This window comes from Pavona decussata, unplaced genomic scaffold, assembly GCF_977016875.1.
Source record: "Pavona decussata unplaced genomic scaffold, jaPavDecu1.1 SCAFFOLD_53, whole genome shotgun sequence".
In the NCBI taxonomy this organism is placed as follows: Eukaryota; Metazoa; Cnidaria; class Anthozoa; order Scleractinia; family Agariciidae; genus Pavona; species Pavona decussata.
In genome coordinates this window covers 1,195,197-1,221,612 of record NW_028145475.1, presented here as the reverse complement: position 1 = coordinate 1,221,612, position 26,416 = coordinate 1,195,197, and the positions used below count along the sequence as shown (strand labels likewise).

Genomic DNA, 26,416 nt, shown 5'->3' with positions numbered 1-26,416 from the left:
CAGACTGAAATACGTAGAAGCTGTTTACATTCACGAGACTTAAGCATGAGCTGCGCTCGTTAATATCAGCCTTAGGATTTGCATTTTCAAGAGATAAATCGGGGACTGAGAGAGAGTGCTTACCATTGGCCAGACCGGCCAGTTTGTATTCGAATGCGCCATTTTGAAGAGATGGTGCTGCAAAATCTTGAAGAATAATCACTCCGAAAATGGTACGCGCTATTTTGAAGAAATTCGAAGGACGAGGATAAAACTTATCCTTCAAATTGGTACATTCCGTTTACAAACTGGATGACCAATTCTGACAAATGCAAAGCGCCCAAAGACTTCCCTATAATGTGGATATGATAACAGAAGTTATAACCGGTAACTTGGACAATCGAGGGCAGATAAAGGATACTTCATTTTATCCTGAGTATTTTACTGACAATAAAAGAATGCGACAAGAATCAGTGATTGTAGGGTTGTGTCGCGATTTGGGCTTAATTTTGGACCGTGTTGTTCTGGCTATGCGATAATATTTGGAAGTTTACCCAGTGAAAACTACCGGGTACAGTATTTTGTCCTCTTTAACGATGAAAAGGATTCGCTCACGTTACACGGGACGAATTTTAGTGCAACATTTTTGCCTTTAAAAAAAGTTGTTATCGTTTAACAGCGCGCGGATAACTTTTAACGAAGCAATTTGTTGCGGAAACACATTGCAAGTCTTATCTATCTTCAAAACCACCCAACGCGTTGTCGCAACAAAATGTCGCCTTAAAAGTTATCCGCGTACTGTTCTGTTAAAAATCGTCGTTAAAAGTTGTCTCTTGTAACATTGCCTTTAGGAAACTTGGAATATTTTGCAAATTTGTGGCAAAGTTGCGCCCGCGTTTTTTATAATACCAGTGACCGCGCGCATGACGTATACATTTTCGCCGATTATTGCGTCGTCCCAATGTTGCGCATGGCAACTAAAAACAACAGAACAACTAAAGAGAAGTTGCGGAGAGCAGCCTTGAGGAAACGTCGGTAAAAATGACCGAGAATCAAGACCTGGTAGACTTCGATTCCCTTTGCGGTATGAGTTTTACTTCTTAAAATTTGTCGTTTCCTTTACTATTGTTTGACTGTTTAATCAGAAAGTTAACTTTACTTTCTTCTCTGTTCAGGTGTTCCAAGTGAAGATCTGTTTGAGAAGCTTTTGAGTGATGCCACCTTTGTAGACTTCTTTAACACATTCCTCGCCCTACCGGTATGTCTGTTTTTAACTAAGTGATATTTACCATTCCGCCCGACTTTTTACGATCTTTCTTGATCGTTTTCCGCTAAGGAAGGCGGTATATTTTTTCTGAAACGAATCGCTTCATTCAGGGCGTAATGCACGTAAATGTAGATATGCCTGTTTAGGGCCTGGCTCCGTCAATTACTCGAAAACATTGCTGTGAAAACGTGTTTTTTTTTTCTAAGATAGCTTTGTGTTAAAGCAAAATTTTATCCCCGTGAAACCAAATTGTTATCTAAGCGCGTGACTTTGAAACCGGTCGGAAAAAAGTAGAAAGGAAATTGATGAAATTTTATTCTATTAAAAATGATTGATAGTCGAAGAGGGAGTATTGAAAATCGCGTACGATTTATTGCGTATTTTATCGCGTACGCATCGAAGAGTAGTGTTGTTTATAATTCATTTAATTGTAACGAGGACGACACCCCATCTTATTTGTTGTCTTTTCCCTTCTAACAGGTGTTTGGTAAAAGATTAACCTACAACCAGGCAGACGACAACTTCAATATTGACCCACCCCCTCCCCGGACATGTTACGTGAGTAAATAAAGTTTCACCTACGATCGAGTATTTTCTCCAAAAATTCCCACGCCTTTTTCATTCGCATATAAGCTGGGGAATTATTTTCGTTTCGCTTATCTGAGATAGGCGGTAGCAAAACGCTGGGTCACGTGGTTAGTGCATCGGGTGGATGGGTGGGGGTTTGTGGGTGAGGAAATCCTTTTGATAGACTTGCATCACATATAGCATCTGGAAAATACACAACCAGTCAAAATGTCTGAAGGCGTATTACTGGGATTCAGTTGTGTATTAAACTGCGAGCAGTCTTACTTTTCCTCGAAAATCGGCGGAGAAAAATCTTAAAAACTGAGCGAGATGCCGAGTACGACTTGCCATCCGGCGCCCTCGTTACTCGCGACTCGCGGTTCGTGGCTTCGCCGCTCGCGCGCGCGACTCGTGCTCGGCTACTCGCTCAGTTTTTTTTTACGATTTTTCCCGCAAATTTTCGAGCAAAAGAGAAACTGCTCGCAGTCTAGATGTGTTTTTCGTGCTTCCGTTTACTTATGGACAGTGTGTGGAGTCCACGGTCTTGGTATCAGACAATAGACCCTTCTCCAAAATGGCAGCCGAAAATTCAAATAAGTTATAATTAAAAACGTACACCAGCGCTAGAAAGAGTACTTTTACTTCAGTAACCCTGCAAAGTTTCAGCATATCAGGTGTAATATCAGCTGAGAAAATGTAAGTTGAAAAAAGACAAATTTGCAGACGTTTGTTTGACTTGGGGTGTGACGAATTCCCTCAGTCATACAAACGTCTGTAAATTTTTCATTTTTCAACTTACATTTTCTCAGCTGATATTACACCTGATATGCTGAAACTTTGCAAGGTTACTAAAGTAAAGGTGCTCTTTCCAGTGCTGGTATCAGTTTTTCATTCAGTTCAATTTTAACTCATTCTAATCTGTTGCCGCCATTTTGGAGAAGGGTCTATTTCTGCTTTTTCAGTTGTACAGCTCACTCGTGCCCTACTCAGGTACAATGGACGGAACCATTTGATATTGACGTTCTCGTTATTATTTCCTAGCACTTGCCGTGTTATCGGGTGAAAAAGTGGGTGAGAGAAGAGAGGATAAAGTTCTTTTGGAAAACAGATTTGTTCCTTGAGTACCTGTTGTGCATCAATCTTCACGAAGCTGCTGAATCATCAAGTAAGACAATCATAAACCTCCCTTCAATCTCTTCCCAGGGTCTCTCTTCTCACTGCCCCGAGCGAGAGAGAGTGAAAAGAGGCCCTGGGGACGAGGGCCGGGATCAAATATTAACAAACGTGAACGAATGTCTTCTCATTTGCCAGGCAACTCTCATGCGCTCGCCTTAACTGCCATGCGTTCCCATTGTCCACCAAAAGTTCACGTTTACTGTCATGTGCTCTCATAAACTATAATGCACCCCATACGCTCAATTCTCAATTTAGTGTACTCACATCCTCTCATACGCCTTTGTTAATTATTATGCGCTCTTGTCCGTCAACTCTCGTACACTTACCAGCTCTCATTATAACGCACGCTCATAAATAGCCTCTCTTCAACTCTTGTACGTTTCCGTCAACTCTCATTCTAATGCTCGTTCATTAACTTTCCTACACTCTCATTAACTTTCGTAGGCACACGAGATCTCATACGTGGTCGTCAGTTCTCGAACGCGTCAAACTATCATACGTTCTCCTTCGTCAACTCTCGTTCGTTGTCGTTGACTTTGTGTGCTTTGAACGAATTCAGTTCTTGTTGGCTCTCATTCTCCTTCCATTCCGGTTTTTTTTTTAAGATAACGCTTCCGAAGTGTGGTGACCTAATACTTAGTGAGTAGAATTTTCAAGAGGATCATAACTCAAGACTTAGTTGTTGATCATTGTGCTTATGCGATGTCTTAATCCCTGGTCAAACGGCGCATGATGGTCGATAGCTGATGACAGTCAAAACTGCCCCTGCCGAGTGTAACCATTGCAAACATGGCGTCGCGTGAAGTTACGAAACTTCACATGGATGAATTTTTCACGGCAGAAGAGGGCGGCAGTCTGCTTCGTTTTCCTTCAAATGTTGGAAAAACTAACAGAAAATAAATCTGGAGAACGCTGGTGGAAGAGGGGAGGGACACGAGAATGGATCAAAAGGAGAAAAGAGAGCGGAAGACAGTTTTCCGAAAAACTATCATCGACTATCATGTGCGTTGTCAAACGGGAAAAACTATATCATCAACTATCATGACGAATTGGATAGTCGATGATAGCGAAGGATCAGTTGGTGGTCAAACGAGCGCGCGATTTCTAAGTATCATCGACTATCATCAACTATCATTGACTATCATGCGCCGTTTTACCAGGGCTTTACGCGAAACGCTTTACCCCCATAAGGTCTCTGTTTACCCTGACGTGTGCTGAGAGCTACCCTCTGGTATACTATTATCCCATCGTAACAATACTATTGTTAGAGCGGTTTTCAAATGAGTGTCGTAAAACCAAAACCAAAGTAATTAGTCTGGCCAATCATAACAGATGTAAACAACACAACGAGCCAATCAGAATTCGAAGCAAATACTTGTAACTGGCGCCAAGCGTGGGAAAACGCGTGCGGCCAAAACACGATTGGTTTTGGTTTGGATTCCCATTGGTTGAGAAATTAAAGTGGCGCAAGTTTTGTTAACGAATCGCAGAGTGTTGTAATGCAAAACCAAAGCAAACGCGAAATTACTTTCGACACTCAATTGAAAACCGCTCTAATGAACAGAATCAATCCTAAGGTTAAGTTTTATGTACCGATTTATCAGCCCGATTAGTATATAATTAGTCGGCCGATTCCTTATTCAATTGGTGTAGCGCAGGGCAAAAATCGGCCTCAAAAACTTGTAGAACTTCCACGGATTTTCATAAATCGGGCGGATTTTCGTCTGTTCAATCATTTTCTTTGTCAAACTGGGCCAAATCAGCCAGATTAATTGGTACGTGAACATTAACTTTTAGAATCGCAATTACCATCTACTCCTTAAGTAAGTAAAACCACGCTTTCTCTGACGGGTTCAGAATTAAGTTCCGTGTTGATTTGCGAGTTTATTCCAGTGCCCAACTCTTCTTAATTTATCCTCTTTTTTTGTTAATTTGCCAACATAATTTATACTTTAGGTACATCAGTTGACCTTGAACAAGCAAGATGCTATCTAGGTACCACAGAGAACATGCGCAGCTTTCACCGTTTCCTGCGCGGCACCACGGGACAGAATGTCTTGTTTTTCTGGATAGACGCCGAGCGATTCCGTCGGGTGACAAAAAAGGAGCACAGGAGATTCGCCTTCCGCGATATTCAAACCAAATATCTACGGAGTGGACCCCCCAGGGAATTACCGGAGATAATGAAATGGGCGGGCATATGTGGAGGTGCACCTGATTTGGAGAGAAAATCTTCATTCAAATTTCCTAAGAGTGTTATTAACCGAATGTACCTCTCTGACGCCTCGATATTCTCAGAGAATGTTTTTGTCCCTGGACAGAAAATGGCTTTGGAGCGTTTGATAAGTTATTGGGTGCCGAAGTTTATAGAACACAAGAAAATAATTAGACGCCTTATCGAGGAAAAACGGCGACGTCAGTCGGGGTTACAACTACGTCAGTCAGGGTTACAACTAAATCCAAGATGGTTTTCACCTGTTCAAGAAGAAGTCGATGAGGAAAATCGAGTTTCTCAAACTAAATCCGAAGAGGAGATGAACGATTTCATGGAAGCCCAATGTGTATCATCAACCGAGAGTGTGGTGGAGACGGAGGACGAAATCCGTGCGAGGAAACTGGAAGAATGGAAGAGGTGGTTCTGGGATGGAATCGACGAGAACGAGACCGGAAATGAAGACAAGGTTGAACCTCCTAAAGATATGCCGGTGGAACTGCTACGGTTAGGCGGGGTAAGTACTTAGAAAGATAAAAATGGTAACTGACCTAGGGCGCTTCCGTTTTTCAGAACTGGCCGGTAAAACCGATCGATCGGGTAATGAAGTGGGTCATTTCGAAGGCGTTGGTCCATAAAATTTTCAAACTTGGACGTTGCAAAAATGTTACGCGTTATTTGAAGAATTCCAAGGACTTACGTATAAGCACGTCTTCAAATTTGCGCATTCCCTCAGCGAATTGCGTGGTTTGTTCTGACAAATGGAAAGTGCACCTAGTTTCCAACATTTCTCTTCCTCCATATGTCATCTGATGACGTCATGGGCGGGAAGGGCCTGGTTACTAGGCTGTGAAAATGGGTCAAATATTCTTGCTTGAAATGGAAAGACAATAAAGAGTAGAAAAATTTGACCACGCAAACTGAAGTATGAAGTATGCACACTATTTGATTACTGAGGCAAGGTGCCGCTGCGTTGAAGTCCGGAGATCCCGGATTCAGGTTAAGTCTGCTACCTTGACCACTTAATGGAATGGCCATATGGTAGTCACGATTAAATCCTTGGCCACGCTGTCCGTCTATAAAATGAAAGAACTTATTTCTCTCCTTGTTCCAATAATAAGGAACTCAAATGCTTTGGGATAACTGATTGTGTGAAGTGTGTTATGTGTAGCGACTGGCGAGAACGACTCTATTGAACATGCATTCCTTGAATGTCAATCCTTCCAAAAATTATGTGATGAATCCCTTCAATGGTTTAATAACTTACACCAAACTAATGTCAGTCTTACCCCGCTACAGTTTTTTTCTGAATTTACCAACCCCAACCGCCAGCCTTTCGAATAAACAAACAAAGGATTTGCGTCTTCTTCTGTTATATGCAAAGCAGTACCATTATGCGTGTAAAACAATGCAAAAGAAAGTAGACACCTCTGAATTTATACCCAAACTATTATTCAGCTAAAATAGACAAATAGCTTGACGTGACTTCGTTACCCTCCCCCTGGCTTTATATACACGTAAGCATGGCAAGACAGGAATATTATCTGATATCTATGTTGTAACACTTTTTCTACGTGCACAATAACTCAATTTGTAGTTTGTAACATGTTCAGTTTGTTCAATAAAAAAAACTATTTGTAGAAAAAAATAATTTCTCTCCTCGTTATAGTATTAATTACCAGTTGTGTGTGCGTGTATTTCTTTTTTTTTTTCCCGTATCAGATAAGGAATGTTTCTCCATCGAGTCCTGTGCCTCCTGAGCCACAGGAAACTTCAGTGATCCCCAAGGAAGAAGAGGAGGCCATTTCAAGCTCTCATTCCTCGGATGGTGGGAGCCAGAAGAGCATTGTAGCAAACAGCCAGTCGTTCAGTTACCCAAGATGCCGTGCAATCTCGCCTAAGGAACGCTCCCTGTCTGAGCCCGCATTTACGTCCACTGACCTGATGAGATGGCATAAGATTTCTAAAGAAGGTAAAAGTATGGTCTTGATACGATCTAATACGCGTGCGATATTTACGGAAATTTGGCCTTTTTCGATGTCATCGTTCATAATTTGTGGTGTGATTCGAGACGCCATCTCCTAAGGTAGTACGAAGACTCAATAATCATATCACCAGCACATACATAAAAAAATATACGAGAACAGAACAGAACAGAACACTTTGGATTACGAAGATAACGCCTTGAAGAAACAAGGCCTTCCTCGAATACAGCCTACTAGCTGGTCACATGTACAGTGTTCAAAGGTATCGAGCCGGATATTTTTCAGGGAAGCCTTAGTATCGATGGTATGGAGCAACTGACATCGATACCTACCCGGGGTAAACATGCAAAGTCAATGGCAGATGGCGCATGTGTCTACGCTTATGTCATTTCCTTTCACCCAGGTATAATTTCATTCTTTTTATTTCTCCCATCGCGCATAGCAAGGATAGCCAAAATTAAAATTAATCTTACCGAAAGGAAATCTTCTCCAGCCTTATCTTCTCACTCTCCCGTCATACCCTTAGGTAGCCTGCGAGCAAACTCTCGGGGGGTGGGGTGGGGTCGCTCTTTCTCCCCTCCCCGCCCCTCCTCTTTCCCTAGAGCTTGCTCGCAGGCTATTACAAACGTACCCTTCCCTACCTTTGATGCCAGCTCATAAAGGTTTGCTTTATGTTGTTACATGTACTGTTAACAACAGAATTCCATTTTTGTACGGAAGTGATTACGTGTTTTTAACCCACCAAAATTTATTGACTAACTATACAAGATTTTCAACAAGATCTGTCTATATATCTATTTATTTATCTGTCATGTTATTTGTTTACTTGCCGTTCAGAAACCAAAGATGAAATGGATAACTTGAAAGAAACAAGTGTTAGCCTTCTAAGACTGCAGCACCCCTGCTTCGCGCTACTACCGACTTCAGCTCCCAGGAAACTTAAGACGCATTACGAAGCACTAGCATCTGAACAGAGCATCATTGCTCAAGGCCAAGAGGCGGAGCTATGTGAATCATCAACAGGCAGCAACTCGCCAAGCAAGTCCTTGACAGGTGAGTATTATTTTGCTCCTTCTAGAACTAGACTGCGAGCAGTCGTAGTTTTTTCCTCAAATCATGCGCGCAAATTATGTAAATTAGAAAAGTGAACGAGGAGGGATAGGGGAGAGGGAGGAAAAAGTGTTTCATTCCTCGCGATTCGCGGCTTCGGCGCTCGCTAGATCCATCGCGCGCGCTACAAAACTTAAGAGAAGACAGACACTGCTCCCAGTCTATTCTGGAACCTTCAACTTGTTGTGTTTAGCACAAAAAGACTCCATTTATGCTGACATAAAAACACCGGACTTTTGGCGATAGAATTCATCACCAAACAAACTGAGCTCGATTCTGAGTAACTGTTTCTGTGTTGGTTTTTAAACTCTGTGTTGCGTTATCTCTCTGTCGTAGCCTCAACTGCCTTTTCCATGCTGTCGTTTCAGTTTTCCTTCCCAATACAAGTATCCTCCTTTTCAAACTATCACAAGCTTCACAAACCAAAATATCGTCAGTAATGTCTCAAAGGCAGTGATTCTTGTTTCTTGTCCTCTGTGGCAGGCTAAAATTACCATGGTAACCTTCCGGGATGCGCTACTTTCGGGTGCTCCGAAAACGCGCTTTCGGGTGCGCGAAAACGCGCAGTGTATATTGGATGACCTATCTTACTAAAACCACGAAAGATTCGTAAATACACGCCCTCTTTTACTAAAAAGGGAAATAAAGGCTAAACGTAGACCATGCTTTAAGACAATTAATAATCCTGTGTGTCGAAGTTCTGTTATTTGCCTTTTTGGCATTGTAGACAACGTCTGGGTTAGCTGGAGTGTTTGCTCGCTTAAACTTCGTTTAATTACCAAAAGAGAACAGTCTCTTCTCGGGTAGTTTCCCATAGACTACTATTTTTACTCCCTTAATAGTAGAGAGTCAGATCACATTTGGGGACAGTTTCTTAACAGGAGGAGGAGTCTATTAGTTTAGGAGAGCTCCTTCTTTAGGATTGACTAACAACCGCCAAATTATGATGTCGTCAACTCTCTGTCATAACTTCTTGTTCTTTCTATTTTAAGCATCACCTCCGCAGTCCGCACTTCTGGCCTTAAGACGAGCTTCCGCGGCCCGAGTTATCCCATTTGAAGACATAGGGCAGGAAATAGCAGCGATGGTTAGTGTGCCACGGAGCGCGTATCCCAGGGCGACTGCACAGTCGGATCAGTTAATGCCCTGCGATCAAGGCGACAGTACTGGTGAGTGACTGTGACAGTGCTAGTCTGAATTAAAATCTTGTACTACAAACCTGGCTTTCATGTAGCACAAATCACGTCTGGATAAGCGTCATGATTGATTAAGATTAATCCTATTTTTGTTGTTGTGGCTATTTTATTTGGCTTTGCTGTGCTTTTTTGGTACCCTGCTAGCAGAGGTTTTTTATCTTGTCGCTGTTGTTTTTCTTTTGGGGGAAGAAAACAACGATGGTAAAGCCAGTCGTAAATAGGTTAGCAAAAAGAAGCGACAAGATAAAAAATATCTGCTCGTAGGGTACTGTTTTGAGAGTTTTTTGAATCAATAACAAAGAAGAGCAGGCTGGTAATTGCAAGACTTTTTTACTTATTTAAAGAACTCAGCCAGCGGAATAGAAAAACACACACACACAACCCAACCACAATAAATTTGGACAATGAATCCAAAAACTTATATCCAATCTCCAAGCTGAGTTCTCCGTGTTGGCTTCTTTGACTGACACCCTAATAATGGAGCAGACGCTGATAAAACACTCAAAACTGAAACGCTTCTTCTGTGCTCCCTATTATTTGTTTTTTCCTATTGTTCTCTTCATTTCGCGTTTATTTTCTCGGCTTTTCTGATTTTCATTAAGATCCTTTTGGTAGAGGAGATCCGCAAGAGTTTCCATACGTTTCATTATTTATGGAACTTTGAGGTTAAGGGGGAGTTGCACCTGAACGCCATTTTTCCGCCACTTGACATGGCTTTAATGGAAATATCTCCTCATTCGCGTTTCAAGCAATCCAAAACGCTATCATCATATCGTGAACCTGTGTTGTGGGGTATTTTGTGAATTTTTGGGTGATTTTTGGGTATATTTGGGAGGAGTAGTTTTTCTAGAAGGATTGGTAAAATTAAGAGAAATAAGAAATATTGAAGATTTAGTGAAGTTTTAAAATTGGAATTTGTAGTTAATAATTAATAGACGGATACCAAGTTAGTTCATTAGCAACCTGGGGTGCTCTTGCGTGGGTATCAACTGTCTGTAAGTGTTCCAAAACTCATTTTCTTTCTTCTATCCCTTCTTAAAACCTCTTCAACTTTCATTCAAATTTAGGTGTATTGCCCCCTTAAAAGGCCTTACTAAACTTTATGGGCCAGTTATTTAAACAGAGTCTAACTTAGGCCGCGGCGTGAGACAAACAGTGGGCCTCCAAATCTATTTATAAGGAGTTTATTTTAAGTAGATAGATAGTTTTCTCGTCAGCATGGGATGCAAGCCTTCTTGTTACCGTCGGCAGTAGACAATGTTTAGATATGATTGTTGGCAAAATTGAAACGGCTTAGAACGTGTTTTTTTTTTTTTTTAAGACCGTGTAGACTGTCTTTTATTAACTGACCCTGTGTGTTTTGCCTCATAGTTCTTTGCAAACCAAATAAATCCAGTATACAGGCGCAAGTGGCATTGACGGCAGACAAACTGGCCGGCGGTCCCCTCCGTGAGTACTTAGAGGAAACGCAAGAAAATACGGCGCTTAGGAGCCTTCAATTCTGGGATGATGCTCAGCGGTATCTATCACCTCTGGAGGATTTTGGTAGCTACGGCAAGTTTCACTTGGCCAAAACCCTCATTGCGACTTATATCGCCCCAGACTCTCCGCGGCAAATGGCCTTGAGCCCGCGTGTTAGGGATGATTTGATGCGGCTTCTTCCTGGAGAGAAAGGAGATCATTTGTTAGCTACCGTAGTGAAGAATTCTGTACAGGTGATTGGTTGGAAGCTTATTACACACAATCAATTTTGTCATCGACTTTTTCATAATATTTCGAGACTGAGCTTTATAGCTGCCGATTTGAGTGAACCGTTCTCAATTGCAAACTTTCATGTGATCAAAACAAAGGAAGTCACTGCCGTGAAGGAGGTTTGAAAATGTGATCTTCCCTCATCATCTAACACGCAAGTACAAATCTTGAATTCATAAGCTTGATTGTTAACTTTATTGAAATAATAAATAAGTACAATGAACCACTTTAAGTGTCAATGTATTTAGTGCCGAGTACTTAGTGGGGACACTGTCCAGATCGAATTGGATGTTCTTTTGCGTAGAGTTCAGAAAGCTTTTTTTCATAAGAATGCGCAGTGTCGAGTATTCTGTACAAATGCTTTGTCACAGTCCTCCTTTTGATAGATCATGAAGTGGTGTTGATAAACAACCTCTTCTTGTGTTTTGTTGTTGTTATTGGTACTGTTTTCACGTTGTTGTTGTTGTTGTCGGTGCTGTTGTTGATTATTTTCTGGTTATTGGTTTGTATTCCCTCAGGCAGTCACCTTGCCGTGGTGTAAATACGTTCGTTCTGATGAGGATCATTTTATCAGCCGGGTGGTAAGTTTGTTTTAAACTTCTTGGTCCGGTTGTACGAAAGCTAGTTAATGCTAATCCAGGATTAAAAATTAACTGAGGTCTGTTTCTCTGGGTGAAAAGTTTTCCTTCGCTAATTTTTCCTAATAGTCGTGCTTTTTGTGGCGAAATGAAGTTTGGATGAAGTTTTAAACTTGAATCAAAATTTAAGGGTCAGCGGTCACCTCATCATGTGCCAGGGGTGGGAGGAGGAGGTTTTCAGCCTTTGCGGGTTTCACAGTTTTGCCTGCTGTTATTGTTTTGTTCGACCTTGGAGCTGACGTTTCCAGCTACTATAAAACAGAACATATTTTGTCCCTTGTCTCTAGTAGCTATAAAAAACGTACATCAAAGTTTGCGCTAATTCCGTAAAACACTCATTTTACCACGGGAAATGTTTCCTGCGGTAATCGAAGGTTAGAGCATTACGCTCGACACCGTAAATTGTACAATTTCTGCCATGGTCGGCTCTTTCCTGTTCGTTTCAGTTGGACCTATTTCCTTAATAGAAGAAATACCATCGCAGTTATGTTCGCAACTTAAGCAGTTGCAAAAAAAACACCTGAAAAAAATTCAGGTTTGAGAGGGATTCGGACCCATGACCCCTGCGAGAACGATGCAGTGCTCTACCAATTGAACTGTCAAGCCGACTGGGAGCTGGTCAATTTTTTGAGTTCGTAATAACCTTGGAGGATGAATAAATGAATGTTAAATATATGAAATATAATATATTTGAACTGCGGGTCAAAGATTTAACCCTTTAACCCCCAATCTCAAAGAAATTTCTCCTATCTTTTCCCACAATTTTTCTTATGAAAGTACTGTGGAGAAGTTATAAAAATATCAAGAAAATTCACCTTGGGTGATCATACCCTTAATTCTCGTGACTTCAGGAGTTGAATAAGCTTTGATATTACAAGGAGAAATTTGATGCCAATCACTGTTACATGTAAGTAGAAGGAAGACCATCACAGTTTGAAAAACCCCTCAAGGTGAAGTGCCGGTTGCACAGAAGTGTTTTGTTTAGCGCGCATATTTATTTCAAACTCCAGTTGTTGTTTTGGCTAGCCGAATTCGAGCGAAAAAATGGAGATCTGCTAGATATCTTCTCATCGGCTGGTTAACCCACGAAGAGTAATATCATAATCTTTGTTAATCTTTGAACAGGGGATTCCAAGAAAGAGCGCAGGCAAGAGGACAGATAACAAATCTAAAACCACCACTTCAGAGGAGACAACTATGGCTTGGAATGCACTACAACTAGCTGTAGGATTCGGCGTGTCTGGTGAGGCTCAGCCAAAGAGTTTTCTTTGACCCAAATTTCTATTCGCTTTGGCCATAGTTAAAAAAAGGCAATGGTTATGAAGCCTGATAAACTTCTTTGTTATATATTTTTGTCAACATTTTTGGCCTTGACCGAACACAAACCACAATAGATTTTGAAATGTGTTGGAGCAACTGACCAATCGAAATGTTCGTGTTAAGATATTCAGCTGTTGTATGAACATTAAAACAAAGAATTGTGCACGGTCGCGGCCCTTGCAACATAAATATCGACACTATTGTTGCCATGACAAGGTTTTCATAACCAGTCCCTCTATTAATTATGTTTTGGCACATTTTACCGCGGTGTGGTAGTGTAAGGGGTCGTTTACACCGGTGATTTTTGACGCGAGTTTTGTTGCAGTTTATAAGGCGTGCTCGAGCTTTCGACAAAAATCGCAAGTGTAAACTCGCGGCGATTTCAGTGCGATTTGGACGAGACTCGGGTGCAACATTTGCTGCGACTTGTTGCATTTCTTTCCAAAATCTCAGCCAAGTTGCGTGAAGTTTTAAACGTGTTTGAAACCCCTGCGATCTCCTGGCGCTCAAACCGCGCTGGGATTGCTCCATGGCCAACGCACTGTAAAAACAGTCACAAATCTTATAACAATTGAGTTACAGACCATATACGGTTGCAAACTAACCTAAAAAGCCTTCTTTCAACCCGGACCAAAATAGAGCTTTAAATGATAAGAAGAATACGACATCAAATCTTTGATGCTCTTCCAAAACGATCAAAGGGTAATGTACATGTACTGTAAAAATACGGCGATATGAATTTTTACAATAACTGCAGATATTCCCGCGCACTCATTGGCTAATTTTCCTTGTTAGTAAGCAGACAGACACATGAATTTATACTGATTTATGCGATGTTGACGCAACGAACGAGAACGGGGAATTTGAAAACAACCAAACGTCAATCTGTCACTTTTCAACCAATAGAAAGTCTCCTTTTTTCCATTAACCAATAAGAGAGCGAGACAAGCTTTTGATTTTGGTCGCGTCAGATTTTATAAAATTTAATTTTCTCGCACTTTTATCCCGCGTTTTGACTTCATTTTGTCTTCATTTTGTCAATTTTGCTTTTTGTTATAGTAAAAAACAAATTGACTTCAGTTCGCCTCGTGATCCGCGGCTACTTTGACAATGTTTTGTGACGAAATTCATGATCAATAACAGGGCAGACGCATGAAAAACTGACGTCATTTAGTTTATTATATCGCTATACAAACCGTCAGTCACACGCATTATTCAGTGTCATGGCTTGTGACACGCTTCTTTCGTAGCCTTTGCGACTTCAATTGCGTAAGAAATGGAGGTTTTGTAATTTTATTTTTCCTGCTCAATCCTTCATCTGATAATATAGTCGACAATAAAGAACCTGATGATATAACCACTCACTCACTCACTCGCTACATCCAAAATTTTCTGACTAATCAAGTGCCTAAAGCTCAGGGGCCCGTTTCTCGAAAGTCTCGGTAACTTACCGGGTCCGGTAAGTGTCTTTCGTGATAAATGTTTCTTAACAGAAGTCAATTTTTGTTAGCCTTGAATACTAAATTTTAAAATCTTAAAATTCTATGAAAACATTGGCCAAGTACCATGTCTGTAATCACTGTGTAATCGGCGATAAAACATTTAAAAATATACTTATCGGGCCCGGTAAGCTACCTGGGCCCAGTTGTTCAAAGCCTAACCTAATTAACCTAATCCTGGATTAACGTAAACTTTGATGCGAGTTTAATTAATAATTAATAAAGATTATCCCAAAAGATTTTTGTCCGTCAGTTTTGCCTTAGACTTTTCTTAACCTTTAGCTTGAAATTAGCCTTTTAAACCATTTCAAACGAGCAAGACGAAAACCTCGGTTAACTTTTAATCGTGGATTAGCGTTAATCGGCTTTCGAACAACCCGGCCCAGGACTTTCAAGAAACGGCCCCCAGGCCAATTGTGATTGGTCGAACGCGTTTTCTCGCGCTTGGCACCGGTCGAGTGTTGCTACACGAGTTCTGATTGGCTTGTTGCGTTATTTACGTTGGATACGATTTGCTGGTTTATGCAATGACAAGAAAATATACCATAAGTTGCTTCTCGTTTATAGATTTATATCTTGGTCAAGATGACGACGACAATGAAGAACTCGAGTCTCTCTATTTCGATTTTAAAATTCCGAGTATGAAGGATCATGAGAGAGAGATGGAAATATTGAATACCCGAAACAGGCGAGCGTCTCACTTCTACGGCCAATTCACCAGGCAGAGTGAAGAGTCGTCCGAGGGAAATAAAAAGATCACATTACAGAAGCTCAGGCCCCCGAAACCAAGGTGAACCAACGAATTGTACAATTAGATGTTCGATGATAGATTTTTTTTCAGTCAATGGCACAGGCACACCTGGAAAAAGGAATCTGAGTTCTCCCAGCAGAAGTCGAACCAGTTCGGAGCTGTTAGTTTGGAGCTACAGGAGCCTCGGAGACCACCGAGCTATGAAACAGGGGGCTTTGAGCGATTCTGGTTCCGTGGCGAGAGGTTACCTGTTACCTTCCGAGATCTTTCTTACATCAAGTGGACCAGATCTTCTTGAAGGAACATAGTGTTTATTGTAGATCTTGACTCATTCTGTTACAGGCAGAACTCAAGAGCTTTTACAGAAGAACATGCGTTTGTCATATAAGACCCGTAGCCAATAGCATTTCGACAAGCCAATTTCACTTGCGTAAACTTAGCAAATGGAGGAAATTCTAAAGATTTACTTTTCGCGCCTTTACAAACTGAAGCTCATTTCTTATTCGAAAGAACAGCAAGTGTTCAACACCTACGTGATTTACGTCTACTGCGATATTTCTTAAACTGAGTGAGATCTATTTTTACTGCGAAATGTCTCGTAACAGCTACAGGAGACTCGTGGGAGCGAGACCATTATACTACAATGGAGGACAAATGTCCTTGGGGCAGTTGCTGGAATCCTTTCAAATTTGCGTGTTTTACTTTCCCCGTCATTATTATCCTTTAGCTACACCTCCACCCTCTCCCCTTCCCCCAGGCAATGTTGAAAAGATCTTAGCGAACATTGACACTTATTTTGTGTCTGTCCAACCCACCCAGTTCAACATTTTTTGGGGAGAGGGGGGAACTACTGCGAAGTTTGCTGCTATAGCTTTGACTGTCCCAGCACTTTCAGCCCGCATTGTAGGTTCATGTGACATACATCTTGCTCAGTCGTAGGATATTCGAACGAGTAATCGGTAGGTCATAGGTTCTACTCGTGTTGTGAGACGGATTTCCGTTTTCCGAGTTTACCCGTGTCATTGACTGAAAAAAAAAAATACATCTATCATTCGTTCAGTTTGTTTGATTGGTAATGCTAATCCTGATAATGATGACCATGATGATCATGATTATTATCAATATCATGACAACCGTCATTGCATCGTCATCATTACTACATGTATTGTTAGAGCGGTTTTCAATTGAGTGTCGAAAGTAATTTCGCATTTGCTTTAGTTTTGCATTACTTCGCTCTGTGATTGGTTAACAAAACTCGCGCCCCTTTGCAACCATTGGGAATTCAAACCCAAACCAATCGTGTTTTTGCCGCACGCGTTTGCCCGCGCTTGGCGCCAGTTACATGTATTTGCTTCGAATTCTGATGGGCTCGTTGTGTTGTTTACATGTGTTGCGATTGCCCAGAGTAATTACTTTGGTTTTGGTTTTGGTTTCACGACACTCAATTGGAAACCGCTCTATTTTGATGGTGATGGTTATGCTAATGCTGATGATTGTTATGATAACGACAATGATGATGATGATGATGATGATGATGATGATGATGATGATGATGATGATGATGATGATGATGGTGGTTGTGGTGGTGGCAACAATGGCAACATTGATGTTGGAAGTTTTGTCAAATGCCTTTTTTTTTACGTATTTGCCGAAATCTCTGTCATTTACTAAATGAAGTTGGACCCAATGATACGATAAGATTTTTTTTCCTCTCAGGTGCTTCAATGATATTCTTCACGATACTCTTCAGTTGGTCTGGTTCAAGAGATTCCTGTCCGAGAAACAGTGTGAAGCTCCATTGCTGTTCTGGCAGGCAGTAGAAAACATGAAGATTAACTGCAAGGACGCCAAAGCTCGGCAAGCCAAAGCCTCGATTATTGTGAGGAAGTACTTCACGAACATTTCCATGCCAGCTGGTTAGTATATATGTTACGAATAACGTAAGAAACGGTGGCCTGCCAAAACATCGGAATTTTAAAATTGGACGTAGAAAATTACGGAGGAAAAGCTCTTACTTTTCTCCGTCGAGATTTTTTCCCGCCGTTTTGACTCTCTCTTCGTCCCCACTGTCTGCCCCTGGGTTCCCGGGGATGTAAAAGCTTAAGTTATATAGCTAAAGTTACAACGTTGAAAACGAAAACAAAAAAGCGTTTCAGTTTGAAATTTGAACATGTGACATAGTATTCTAAATAGCGTTCCGACGTCTCCTATTTCCGAGTACAACAAAGGAAATGTTCTGAGACTGTAGTAGGGTTAGAGCTGTTATAGAGCTGTTAGTTTGGTCTACAATGCTTATTGAAGCAGTTGAAGCGGTCTTTAAGTCTTCGTTTGGTTTCTCCTATGATGACCAAACGTTTTCTTGCAAAAGGCGGGAAAAAGAGAGAAGTACCAGGAATGGCGAGCAAACGGCTTTGATTTTGCAGTGGATTGACTTCTCCTTTAGGCAAATAACCATAAGTCGTAAAGAATGTAACTGGAAGAATTTTTCGGTAATAGAAAAGAGAATGAAAACGTATTCCTGCTAAGACGTAATCAGTTTGGTAATGTTCTGACGCAGTAGAGCGATTTTCAGCTGAGTATCGAAAGTTATTTCGCGTTCGCAAAGCTCTTTGATTGGTTGGTAAAATTCACGCTAACCAGCCAGAAGCAAAACTTAGTTATTTCGCTGTTTACTTTTCGCTTCACTAAGCTCTATGATTGGTTGGTAAAATTTACGCTAACCAATGAGAAGCAAAACTAAAAACAATCGTGACGTACTCGCGAGCATTTTCCCGCGCTTGGCACCGGTTACATGTATTTGCTTCTTGATTTGATTGGATCATCGCGCTGTTTACGTTTGTTGTGATTGGTCAGGGTAATTACTTGGTGTTGGTTTTACGACGCTCAAAAGAAAACTACTCTAAGATGAAAGAATTAAATAAAAGCCGTTGTCATTTTGTTGATCAATCACGATTGTTTTTCTAGTTGATTACTTACACTGCAAAGCTGAGATTATCCGGGACATTCCTTGCCTGGACAAGACCACTCCTCCTATGCTTGTCTCGGCCCAGGCTTGTGTGGCTCGATCCATGGAGGAAAACTGGTAAGAAGCCCGCAATGATTTGGATTAAGATAGTAAACCGGTTTAAAGGAGAAGTGTCATGGTGTTTTTGACCTCTTTTCTTAATAATTGTGGTATAAGACCTTAACTTAGCTACAAAATAACCGTCTAGAACAACGACAGGAAAGAAATAAACTCAATTCTTGACAGAAACATCTCTTGATCTTGATCTTGAACAAAAATTCGAGAACTTGAAAAACGTTAGCCTAACATTTTTCAAGTTTCAATCCATTCCGACCTACTCTGTCTCTGACTAGAGGCAATAATCGACAGTTTTGTTTCATAACAAAACTAGACAATTATTTTCTTTTTTCTGTTGACAGACAAACGTTTTTGGGTTTTCAAACGACATCCAATTCTCGTGATACTTCCCCTTTAAGCTCCGGCCGTGTGGGCCACTTATGCTCGAGTGTGACTTAACCTAGTTACCTACCTTGACAAGTGATGTTGAGTTCGAGTAAAGTCGGTGGTTAAAACTGATTCAGCCCTTGCTTGCCAAGTAAAGGCCCAGTTGAACGGTTTCAACATTTTTCCAACATTTGTTCAGCAGAAGTTGAACGGATGTTGGGCAAATGTTAAACGGAGTGTTTAAACGGCTTCAACGCCATTCAACATTTTCGAGAGCAAAGGAAAAGTTGAAGCGGCGTTGAATGAAGGTTTAAACCAAATTAAATTTGATTCAATACGCTTTTAACAAACTTTGAACATTTTTCACACTTTCATCAACCTGTTCAAACGCCCCCCAACATTTGGTTCAACAAGGTGTTGAACGCATGTTGAAGCAAATGTTGAAACCGTTTAAATGGGCCTTTTAAAGGCTTCTGTGTTATCATTCCAGCACGCAACAAATTAGTCCACACAAACTGACACTTGTACATGATGCAACAGGATATTTAAGGTTCTGTTTTAAACTAGAAAATACTTTCACAATGTAATTGCTAGTTAATTTTTTTGTCAGGTACAATGATTACATGGCTACGTTTCCTGAAGATGAAACGGAAGGGGAGAACTTTGGAAGGTACGCCATGAGAAACACGCTGGCGGGGGTCTACAAGATGGCCGCTCATGGCAAAACGGTGAGGCTTGACCTACTGACTATGAATGCGCGCGTCTCAACCGAGCAAAACTAATACTAATCATATGTACGTCTTGTTTCCTTTTATGTTGGCTCTGAAAATTTCACGAATTTCAAGAAGACGCAGAGTGCGAGTTAAGTCACGTCTTGTCAATGACAGCGTTTTAACCGAATACAACCTGAATGAGACGCGCAAATCCACTTCCAATTTTGTTACAGTCAAGTCTTAGATTATACGCACTTTTATTCTTGTGCAAGTAGACCAGAATGGTAATCTTTCAGCCTGTAAGGACTGGTGATGATGATGAGAATGATGATGATGATGATGATGATGATGATGATGATGATGATGATGATGATGATGATGATGATGATGGTGGTGGTGGTGGTGATGATGATGATGATGATGATGATGATGATGATGATGATGATGATGACAAGCTATCCTTCAATTTGGTCAACTCACTTCAGGCTTCTTTACTGTCTATTAAAAGGATATCTTTGCTGTTTTGCGTAAAAGCTGTGCTTAAATATGACAAGTTGCTTTTGCTTACACACAAAGTCCTGTAACAGAAAGATAAGGAGTAAAACTTTTCCATGCCACCACTAATAACATTATTTTGATGTGGCTTTTCAAAATGATCTTAAATCCCGTTTAATTGAGATAATTACCACTGGCAAACGAATTCGGCAATGAATGGGTAGCACGCGCCCATGAGGACGATAACAACGAGTGTGAACGGACTGGGTGTTCTCGATAAAAGCAGTAAAAGTAGCAAACTGGTTTGAAAACATCCGTGTAGACGGCAGAAACTAGTCATGTTTGGAGGTTAAAGTTTGACCCGCAATGGCTACTTGTAGTCTAGGCTTTTATCGCATGCATCGTTCTGTTTTCGCATGTTAGTATAAACTGGTCAAATCAGCTGAAAACGCCGAGTCGTGTGGATGCAAAACGTTTTGTTCTGCTTTCGATGAAAGTGGTAAACGTTAGGAAAGGTATACGAGTGCAGGATGCTAGTTGCCCCAGTTTCTCTTTCAATATCATGAAAATGTGATAGTAGCGAAAATGTACGTAGTTTCAGGGCCGTAGGCAGGATTTTGCGTGGGGGGTGCAAGAGCCGGAGGCGCGAGCTTCTAGGGGTATCCGGGGGTATGCTCCCCCGGGCAATTGTGAAAAATCAAGCTGTTGAAATCCGCATTTCTTGCATTCTGAGAGTCATTGAATAAAACATCCAGGTGTGAGAGGTGAAAGTGAAAAAACCTCTATTTCGCCTATACTTTGAATTCAGTATTCACCAGCAATTTAGACATTTTTCGATAATTCCTCTTTCTTTTAACTATCACTCCCTAATTAGACGTACCTTTGTGGCCCGTGGGGAGGGGGGAATGCGGACGTACCCATCGTACTCCCTTGCCCACGGTCCTGTTACTCAGTAGTTTTTCCTCAGACTGTTAATGTTTTTCTTCTTATCTAGAGGGGTCTGTGGGCCATGTTTGCCCACAACGTCATGTTATTCCAGCGAGGAATTCATAATCCTGATACATTATCCGAGTTTAAAATATTCTTGAAAAAGGAAGCCAAATCAACTGTCGAACAAAGTGAGTACTAAGGAAAGCAGTTTCCTATGATCAGTTTCGTAAAACTTCGTAAAAAGTATTATATCGTATAGCACGAAATAAGCCATACTCGAGTTGCTGTGAACCTCACTATGAAAGCGAGGCTAAGTGCAAAGCTCTTTTTCATTTGAAAATTAGTTTTGCTTGCATATGAATGAAAACTAATTTTCCTAATAATAACTTTGCACTTAGCCTCGCTTTCATAATGAGGCTCAACGCAACTCTGAAATGGCCCATTGGAACTTAAGTTTTAGCTACGAAATGTTGATTCGAGGGAGAGTGGGGTGAAACTGCGGCAGATGAAATATTTCCCACCGATTGAGGTGTGTTTTCAGAAAAACATACTGGCATATAATCTTCTTGTTCCCATCTCCACAGATAATATTTTTTCTTTGCACCTTTAAATATTTTCTGTCTCGTTCCTTTCAAGTTCCCCAAACTTTACAATTACGAAAAAGCATACTTGGTCACAGCAACGTGGAGACCAACCTGTAAATTGTCTGCATCTGCTGTGGACGAAGTGCAAGCGATTATTAATTCATTTTTTTGTTTTTTATGTAGCGCTCACCAAAAGAATCATAATTTTTCTCCTGTCAGTGTCAAAGAATTGAACTGTACTCCTGTATAACTTCAAAAGTTGAGGGAGTAGATATACTCCTAGCCGCTTCACAGAAACCGGGATAAGCTCCAGGAGTCGTAGGCCACCAGACTTGTGAAGGCTTTTTCCTTTTTTTTCATAAATTTTCTTAAGTTCTGGCTTTGAAGTAGAGGATTTCATATTTTTTCTGTATTTTTCGCTGCACAAGCGTAAAGAGAACTGCGCATGCGGCCTACGTTTAACCACTGACAAGTAGTTTACCATATAGAAGAGTTTTGTAGTTTATGTAATCCACACCAACCTTAGCCTGTGTAATTCTCTTTCTCCCAGACCTGCGCCGTCACTCTCTTCATCCCACACGGCGCATGGTCAATAGCAAGGTCGTGAACACTGACCGACTGATTAATGATTTGGAGTTCTGGATGGAAGTTGAGCGATTTAAAAATCAAGCTGACAACGCCGCCGAATGCGCGAGATCTGGTAACTACACGCTAGAAGATGAAAATTTGCTTCTGGACAAAGCCAAGACTATTGTCAAGTGCTACATCGACTCGGAGGTCCCCCCAAGAGTACAGGTTTGTTTTCTGGTTGTGAGAAAAGTTCGTTTGCTTATGTAGTTTAGCCCAGTTTTTACGATCGCGAACTCATGCCTAAAATTCCGAAGTTCTCATCTCGTTTTCGTTTAAAGGACAATTTTGGGGCTTATTTCCGGGTGGGGAGGGAGGGGTGTTTTTTCGGGAGGTTTACTATTGAAGGAAAATCTGCATTTCAAAATTAGCTTGGCTTGATTAAAAAAAAACAGCTTCAAACACAAAACAGACAGCTGAAAACAGGTAATCTTCACTGTCCACGAGTTGATATTTGGAAGGGCCAGTTTATCGGAAGAATTTTAGCGTCTGAGTTTAGGACGGCTTGCTTTTTGTGAGGGGGGGGAGGAGGCGCTATATTCGAAATTTGTTGTAGCTCATAAGATTTCATGGAGTATTGTCTTTTTTAGCGAGTACAACAGGCCATTTCCGAGTTGCTTTGAACCTCGTTATGAAAGCGAGTCTTAGTGCAACGTTTTTATTATGAAAATCTACTTTTCATTCATATGGAAACAAACTAATTTTCATATGAAAAGCTTTGCACTTAGCCTCGCTTTCATAATGAGGTTCACAACAACTCGGAAATGGTCTGCTGAAAACTTTTAAAAAGTGATCACACTGACCAATCACACGAGACAAACAAAACAACCAATTAGAAAATGAGCAAGCGCGGGAACATATGCATGCACCATGTCAAGTCATGGTTTCGGTTTTCCTTATAATTTGTTTACAAAATTGGGCGTATCGAAGAACGGAAAAAAGCGGAAGAACTGCGGGCTTGCATTCGATTGGCCAAGAAAACAGAAAAAGAGTGTATCTATTGGTTACACAAGCCATGCATGCTTGCTTTTCGTAGGTAAACGTACCTGTTGACATGGCAGAGAACATAGAAGTCTTGGTGCAAACTGGCATCGTTGAAAGAGGATTGTTCCACGAGGCCGCCTTGTCTGTCTTTACCTCTCTGATGTATTTCTGGAAGAAGTAAGTTTTAATTCATTTGCTCTCACAGCTCCTTTTACTCGAGGAACGGAGACAAAAAGTTTTCTTTTCAAAGCTTAAAATTCTAGTTTACCTTATAAAAACCTACTGGCGTTGTAGTGAAAGCCCTTCAGCCTCCATACATCTAAGCTTGAAAAACGAAAATTGCGTTTGAGCTACCATGCGCACTTCTAATTATTTTATTTTAATCTGTAAGTTTTTACGCTTTTTTAGCTAAGAGCATTTGAACTTATTTTACCTTATTGAGTGCCTTTTATTTTCGTGTGAGTTGAAATTAAACCGTCCATTTTTGCATGATTTGTGCAAATTCTAAATCACGCTGGAGTCTGGGTCCGAGTCCTATCCTCCGGATCTCATTGGGCGATTTGGGCCCTTTGCAGCTGACGGTCACATGGTACAGAACCCCCCATGTTGGAGAGTAAGTTGCGCACTAGGACATCCAAAACAAAGCGACTTGATCCAGTCACAGTTGAATTTTCTTTGTTTTGGATGCCCCAGTGCGTAGCTTGCTCTCCAGCAGGGTGGATTTTGTATCATGTAACCGTTTGCTTAGACTTTCTAAAAGCCCTTTCCTTTTCCTTCACTCTTTATGTTAAGTTGCGAATTCGTCGCTCGCTTTCTCGACTTCTCCGCTTAAAGAAGTCGATTGAGACTTCTTGGTTCGTCCCTCGCTGTCGCGAATTCGTCGCTCACTTTATCGACTCCGTCGCTTAAAGAAGTCGACTTGTGGCAAGGCACCCGTTGGCTGTAAAGGGCCCATCGCAAATCACAACTGTTGATGACATCCGAAACGTCCTGAGCTAGTTTCCAGTTTTCAGTGGTTAGTTTAAGTTTAATAGCGTTGACCTGGGTGACTAATTCACAAGCTATTGAATAGTGAAAGCATTAGGTATCTTTTTGGGGAGTCACCTGGCTCCCTTTCAGGGCATGGCTTTGTAAAGTTTTCTTCTTGAGTAACGGTCATGTTAAATATTGATTTCTTGTCCTTCAGGTTCTCAGCCGAACGTTTTTCCAAACCAGCAGAAATATCGAAACCTCCTAGTGTATACAAAAGGGCCAGCTCAAAAAAACGAACCATGTCGGTGATTGCCGGAATGCCTTATAAGAAAATCTACACACCAACAGGTGAGCAGATAGCTGTTTACTTGTCTGTTTGTTTCTGGTACTACGAGGGACTGGTATTGTTGGTGGCACTCTTCCACCCAAATGAAATTTTAAAAGTTTTCGTTTTCATCGGAAACGTTTAGTGTACGTGTCTTCGTAGAAAGTACAAAACGACACAACAAGCTTTTAACCTGTTAAACCTGTAAAGTCTGTATCAGTATGTACCAAACAAATGGATAGTGTTTTTGCGCGCTCCAATTGGTTACTCAGACTCCATTAGCCATTTCCGAGTTGCTTTGAACCTCATTGTGAAAGCGAGGCTTCTTGTATAGTCGTCTTTTCTGTCTTCACGTAACAGTTTCACGCTGTTCACATTGACACGTTTTGAAGTTTGCGTTCTTCAAAGTCCGCCTTTTCAATGTATTCTTCTCTGGAGAATTTTGCGTTTTCAAACAAAAACGAATCCCCGTGGACGGGGCCTTAGATCTAAACATTGCTTAGTCGAGAAGTATACTAAATCAGATAGCTTATCACAGGCAGCCCAAGCTCAATATAAGAGAACGCTACCAAATATCATCAGTGTTCTCTTACAAGGATTTGAGTTGCGTAATAACGATTACGTCAAAAATATTAGGATTTGTATCGGATTTTGGTTGAGTGGTCGAAGAACATGGCGAGATTTATTTTATTTCTATGCCATTCGACCAATTTATAAAAATCCCACAAAACTCTTTATATCTTCGCCGGTACCATTTACATTCCTCGTAACACAACACCGCCAATATTTGGGTAGCGTTCTCTTATATTGAGCTTTGGCTGTCTGTGACCTTATACGTTATCTCTTATAGATGATGAAGTCCACTGGTCATACTCATTGAACCACGGCCTCCGCCTCGTCGTACCTATTAAATTCGTGATAGCGAGGCGAGTAGCCACGCAGCTTGGGCACGATTCCGAAAGAATATCTGAGGGTGCTTCCTTACCGACAAATGCACCTACGCCTTGATGTTTTAGCTGATGGTAACACGATCGTTTGAAGAGCTTTTGTACGGTTTTTCTTCGATAAAGCTGGAGTGAATCTCTTTACGAAAGCGTTTTCTGTTAAAATGTCGACAGACGGCCCTTGAAGTCAGTGTAGTTTTTTGTCCAGGAATTAAAATCGTTTTGCAACCTCGTCACGTTTTGTAGTGCCTTACCTGGAGATTCTTTTCTTCCCTGGGCCCTATTTAATACTCCCAATGCAAGAAAACGTTCTTGTACCAGTATCAAGGGCGTGACTATATTGCACCAAGTTCACCCCGGAAAATGTTGTTCTTGGGTTTCGGGGGGGGGGGGGAGGGAGGGGGAGGGATGGGTCAGGGGAGAAACAAAGGGAAGCTCCGTATCTAGGATTCTCCGTGGTTTTTGTTACTACGTTTGCTGTACGTGTAGGTAAACCTTTCACACCACTTGTACAGTGCATAGAAGAATTAGCTCCTTGTTTAAAAAAAAAAAGCTTAGCAACCTACTAAGCTATTTTCTTTCACGTGACAATAACCCTTATTCCGCCAGAAAATGTGTACGGGTCTGTCTTGGACATCGGGGCTGGGGTACCCCCTACATAAGCTATAATAGGTATGTGCAGCGCCAAAGGGTATCATTTTTTTTTTTTTTTTTTTTTTAACCATTTTGGTCCGAAAGTCAGAAACGAGTGTGGATTCTCGAGACCTGGACAAGTTTGAGTTTTCTGCAACCATTCTTGCGTTACGAACGATTTTCTCGAGCTAGCGCTATATTGGGTCACTCAGGTGAAGACAGTTTACTGAGGATAGAGAACACAAAGAGAGCCAGAGAAAATCCTTCGAAAACAGGGAATGACTGCTGAGAACTCCCATCCGAGCCCAG

General features: G+C 41.2%; 1 protein-coding gene across 1 annotated transcript; it reads left to right on the top strand.

Moving 5' to 3' along the window:
* The first annotated feature begins 12 nt into the window (after window positions 1-12).
* Window positions 13-25,706, top strand: LOC146480352 (uncharacterized). Its single transcript, XM_085109514.1, has 20 exons — window positions 13-1,063; window positions 1,155-1,237; window positions 1,727-1,804; window positions 2,855-2,978; window positions 4,946-5,718; window positions 6,924-7,173; window positions 8,024-8,239; window positions 9,289-9,465; window positions 10,864-11,207; window positions 11,763-11,825; window positions 13,008-13,125; window positions 15,269-15,491; window positions 17,169-17,368; window positions 18,417-18,534; window positions 19,511-19,628; window positions 21,103-21,226; window positions 22,173-22,417; window positions 23,286-23,410; window positions 24,420-24,553; window positions 25,381-25,706. The coding sequence occupies exons 1-20, from the start codon at window positions 1,021-1,023 to the stop codon at window positions 25,536-25,538; spliced, it is 3,714 nt and encodes a 1,237-aa protein (XP_084965640.1). The 5' UTR covers window positions 13-1,020; the 3' UTR covers window positions 25,539-25,706.
* Window positions 25,707-26,416: the final 710 nt, after the last annotated feature.

Excerpts from the sequence above, each read along its gene's own strand:
- LOC146480352 (XM_085109514.1), top strand. The coding sequence starts at position 1,021 with ATGACCGAGAATCAAGACCTGGTAGACTTCGATTCCCTTTGCG. Across the intron at positions 5,719-6,923 it reads AACTGCTACGGTTAGGCGGG|ATAAGGAATGTTTCTCCATC; the intron begins GTAAGTACTTAG and ends TTCCCGTATCAG. Across the intron at positions 21,227-22,172 it reads CAAATCAACTGTCGAACAAA|ACCTGCGCCGTCACTCTCTT; the intron begins GTGAGTACTAAG and ends TCTTTCTCCCAG.